Here is a 4,968-nt window from a genome sequence, read left to right as displayed (position 1 = left end):
AACCATTTCAAAATGTACATCGTGATACTGAAATTTTGGAATTAATACATAGTGATTTATGTGATTTGCATGCTACTCCTACTTTAGGGAACAAGAAATATTTTGTGACTTTTATTGATGATGCTTCTAGGTTTTGCTATGTTTATATGTTACACACTAAGGATGAAGCATTAGATAAATTTAAAATATTTAAAACTGAAGTAGAATTACAACAAAAAGCTTTGATTAAAAGACTTAGAACGGATAGGGGAGGTGAATACATTGACCAATCGTATTTTCAATCCGTTGGTATTATCCATGAGACCACAGCTCCTTATACTCCATAACAAAATGGTATATCTGAAAGGAAGAATAGGGTCATCAAGGAAATGGTTAATTCCATGTTATCCTATTCGGGTTTAAGTGAAGGCTTTTGGGGCGAAGCTATGTTAACAGCTTGTTATTTGCTTAATAGAGTTCCTAACAAAAGAATCAGGATTACACCTTATGAACTTTGGAATAAAAGGAAACCTAACTTGAATTATCTTCGGGTATGGGGTTGTAGGACGGTCGTAAGACTGCCTGATCACAAGAAGAAAAGTTTAGGTGAAAGAGGTATAGATTGCATATTTGTTGGATATGTTGAACATTCCAAGGCATATAGGTTCTATGTAATAGAGCCTAATGAGTTTGTCTCAATCAATTCTGTGATTGATTCAAGGGATGCAATCCTTGATGAAAATCGATTTTCATCTATATATAGACCAAAGAATATGATTTCAAGTAACAATGGAATCAACAAGGATTGTAATGATGAAGTCTCTGAAAAGGCTGTTGATTAGTCACTTGAGCTTCGGAAAAGCAAAAGAGAAAGGAAACCTAAATCATTTGGACCAGATTTTCAACTATACTTAGTTGAAGGTTCCAGGGATGATGTTTCTACCCAATATTCGTATTGTTTCAATGTTGATGATGATCTCAAAACATATGATGAAGCAATGAGGTCTCAGGATGTTGCATTCTGGAAAGAGGCAATTAATGATGAGATGGATTTCATCATGGGCAATAACACTTGGGTGTTAGCTGATCTACCTCATGGTTGCAAACCTTTGGGTTGCAAATGGATCTTTAAAAAGAAGATGAAGGTGGATGGAACTATTGAAAAGTTCAAGGCAAGGTTAGTCATTCAAGGCTTTAGACAAAAGTCTGGAATTGACTATTTTGATACTTATACTCCTGTGGCACGTATCACTACCATTAGACTGCTGATTATTTTGGCTACAATTCACAATCTGGTTATTCACCAGATGGATGTGAAGACATCATTCTTGAATGGTGATTTGGATGAGGAGGTTTATATGAACCAACCTCAGGGCTTTGTCATGCCAGGAAATGAAGGCAAGGTGTGCAAACTTGTGAAGTCCTTATATGGTTTGAAACAAGCACCTAAGCAATGGCATCAGAAGTTTGATGAAGTGGTTTTATCTAGTGGTTTTAAATTAAACCAAGCAGATAAATGTGTATATAGTAAATTTGATGATTCTGGTAAAGGAGTTATAATTTATCTATATGTTGATGACATGTTAATCTTTGGGACTGACCAAACTCAGGTTGATTTAACAAAAGAATTTTTTTTCATCAAAATTCTCCATGAAAGATATGGGGGAGGCTGACGTTATCCTTGGCATTAGGATCAAACGTGAAAGCAAAGGAATTTCGATTTGTCAATCTCATTATATTGAGAAGGTGTTGAAAAAGTTCAATTGTTTTGAATGTACTCCTGTGAGTACCCCTGTGGATCCAAGTGAGAAGTTTATGCCTAATCAAGGTGAAGCTGTATCACAACTTAAGTATTCTCAGGTGATTGGCTGTTTGATGTACGCCATGACTTGTACAAGGCCGGATATTGCTTTTGCAGTGGGAAAACTGAGTAGATATACTAGTAATCCTAGTACTCATCACTGGCAAGCAATTAGGCGGGTACTGAAGTACTTGAAGAAAACTATGGACTATAGCATGATTCGTGAACTTATCATGAATGGGGTGATTTCTATAGTGTTCGTGAGGTCACAACAGAATTTAGCTGATCACTTGACGAAGGGATTGGCAAGAGACTTGATTGACAAGTCTGTTATGGGGATGGGTTTAAAGTCCACATAAATTTCTAATTATAAGATACCCAATTCCCTTCTGATGAAAATCAGAAGCTGAATTCAATGTGGAAGGCTTATACTTAGAAATTTGGAGTACATAAATTTTATATCATCCCAAGGTAAGGTATGTACTCGGACCTGCTGAAGGTGAGGTTAAAGTCTAGCTTCTTAATAGTTCATTTGAAAAAGTGCATGAGCATGTGCATGACTGAAATGAAGTACCTATGTTAATGTGAAGTTTTGCCGCTTTAACAAAGCTTGGACTTTTGCTTTAGATACATTCATGAAAGGATATGAGAACATGGCTTGTAAAGTGTCAGGATAGCTTTAGAGTATTTGAAAACTTATGTGTATATTATTTTCAGTTATTCAAATGGGTTGAAGGGTTCAATTCTTAGAACACCCCGATTCTCGAATATTTGGAATGTATAACGTACTAAGGTGAAAATTCAATCTTCAAGATATTTTCATTTATGCATGAGTTTTTGTTTTAATTTGTTTAATTCTCATGAAACAAATTGCACTAAATTGGGGAGGATTGTTGGAAATTTAGTGTAATTGAGGGATTTAATCTATACTTGTAAATAGGTTAGGAGGTACGGAGTGTACACCCATTAAGTGATGGATTACCCGGACCCGAAAGTGGTTTTCCATCATCACAAATTTGAGTGATTACGGAAGTATTATTCCTGCACCCACTTTTGCTGTTAAAAAGTTGGTGAAACATCTCCATCGTGGAGTAGGTGAAACATCTCCATCGTGGAGTTAGTGAAACATCTCCATCGTGGATTTAGTGAAACATCTATATCGTGGAGTAGGTGAAACATCTCCATCGTGGAATAATACTTGTTTTTGGGTGCCTATAAATATGGACTATGATTCATGAGAATAAATACACAAAAGCACCTTAATACTCTTATGCAAAAGAGTTCTTGTTTACTGCCAATAACAAGAACTAATTTCTGTCTTATCCCAAAGTGATATTCGTGTAACCTAGGCAATAAGGGTCGAATAATTACTTTCAGAAAGTGATACCACGATTCAGTGATTTATCCGGCTGTCGATTATTTTACCCTACACGAAAATTCAATAAAACCTCCTAACAATTGGGAGGGTATACTACGATTTTTGGAAGTGAAATTTGTTGGCAATGAACAGTGTTCACTTAACCTGCATTTATTAATAATAATTTATAATCATTGCTTGTAGTACAAATATTATAAATATTCAGTTTGTTGTATTCTTTCAGCATTCATAGCAATTATTATATGGAGGAAGTGCAGAGAAGATCACAACCCCGCGATGTCCCGGTGGATTTGATTCACCGTATACAATCGTTGTTGCCGCTAAGAGAAGCTTCTCGTACGTGCGTGTTATCTAAGACTTGGTCACATGCTTGGTCTACCATACCTCATCTCAGGTTTCATATAACCTCAGGGTTTTTGTCTACCATCCCTCATCTCAGGTTTATTATAACTTCAGAGTTTCCTAATGAAGAAAAAGAAAGAGATTACATCAAGTTTATGGATCACACCATTTTTAGGTACATCCAAGAGAACATACCAATCGAACATTTTGATCTGATACTAGACAACAAGTTGGCTTCTCTTGCTAATAAATGGATTCCAACTGTAGGTGCCCAAAGTTGTTACAAGAAGCTTTCCATCGATATCCCTTATGAATCTGATAGTGATTTAATACTTCTGGATGAGATATTTTCCGGGAAAAACCTGCATACTCTGTCTTTAATTGATTGTCGTTCATCACCGATTGAAACGGTGAGTCGCAATCCTGTGATCAACTGTGTGAACCTACGCGTACTCAAGTTGGAAGATGTGGAGATAAATGAAGAGGTACTTGATATCTTATTCTCTACTTGTATCTTACTCGAGATAATAAACCTAGCAGTTCGCACTAATATGACGACATTTAAGGTACAAAATCTTTGTTATCTTCAAGAACTAAAGTTAAAGACAAGTGTACCATATGATGTTTTGAAAATTGATGATGTCCCTAATCTTCACTTGTCTGAGTACTTTTGTTTGATTTAATTTTCAGATTCTTTGTTAACATAAACTGTAATGGAGACTTGCTGGCTTCTTGAGATGATGTCCCTAATCCTACATCCTGCAAACACACATACACAATACTGAGCGTACATCAACGGATCACAGCAAAGAATGTAACCAAGTCAAACCAACTCAACTCATAAATAATAATAGTAAAAATACATCATAATATACATAATATAAAGATTACAAGTTTAATTAGTAACCAATGTACATATTACAGATCACATATAATAATATTAATTAATTATAACCTAAACCCTAAACACTGTAATCTAAATCATAAAATCTAAACCTTACACCCTAAAATCTAAACCCTACACCTTAAACCCTAAAATCTTCTAAATCCTTTTATTCAAAAACTAAATCTAAACCTTAACCCTAAAACCTAAGCCCTAAAATCTAAACCCTGGAATCTAAACCCTAAACCTTAAATCTAAACCCTACACCTAAACTCTAAACCCTAAAATCAAAATCCTAAACCCTAAACCTAACCTCTAAAATCTAAACCTTAAACCTAAAACCCTAACCTAACCCCTAAAAACTCTAAATCCTTACCCTAAACCCTAAACTCTAAAATATGAACCTCAAACCCTAGAATCTAAACCCTAAACCTAACCTCTAAATCCTACACTCTAAATCTAAACCCTAAACCCTAACCTAACCCCAAAAAACTCTAAACCCTAAACCTAGAATATATAAACCCCAAACCCTAGAATCTAAACCCTAAACCTAAACTCTAAACCCTAAACCTAAACCCTAAATCT

General features: G+C 35.3%; 1 protein-coding gene across 1 annotated transcript; it reads left to right on the top strand.

The window, feature by feature from the left end:
- Positions 1 to 3,400: 3,400 nt before the first annotated feature.
- Positions 3,401 to 4,183, top strand: LOC139867879 (putative F-box/LRR-repeat protein At3g58880). Its single transcript, XM_071856230.1, has one exon. The coding sequence runs from the start codon at positions 3,401 to 3,403 to the stop codon at positions 4,181 to 4,183; it is 783 nt and encodes a 260-aa protein (XP_071712331.1).
- Positions 4,184 to 4,968: the final 785 nt, after the last annotated feature.

The sequence above is a fragment of the Rutidosis leptorrhynchoides genome, chromosome 9 (genome assembly GCF_046630445.1).
Source record: "Rutidosis leptorrhynchoides isolate AG116_Rl617_1_P2 chromosome 9, CSIRO_AGI_Rlap_v1, whole genome shotgun sequence".
Classification (NCBI taxonomy): domain Eukaryota; kingdom Viridiplantae; phylum Streptophyta; class Magnoliopsida; order Asterales; family Asteraceae; genus Rutidosis; species Rutidosis leptorrhynchoides.
The sequence above is the reverse complement of the archived record's forward strand: the minus strand, read 5'-3'. Positions and strand labels throughout refer to the sequence as shown.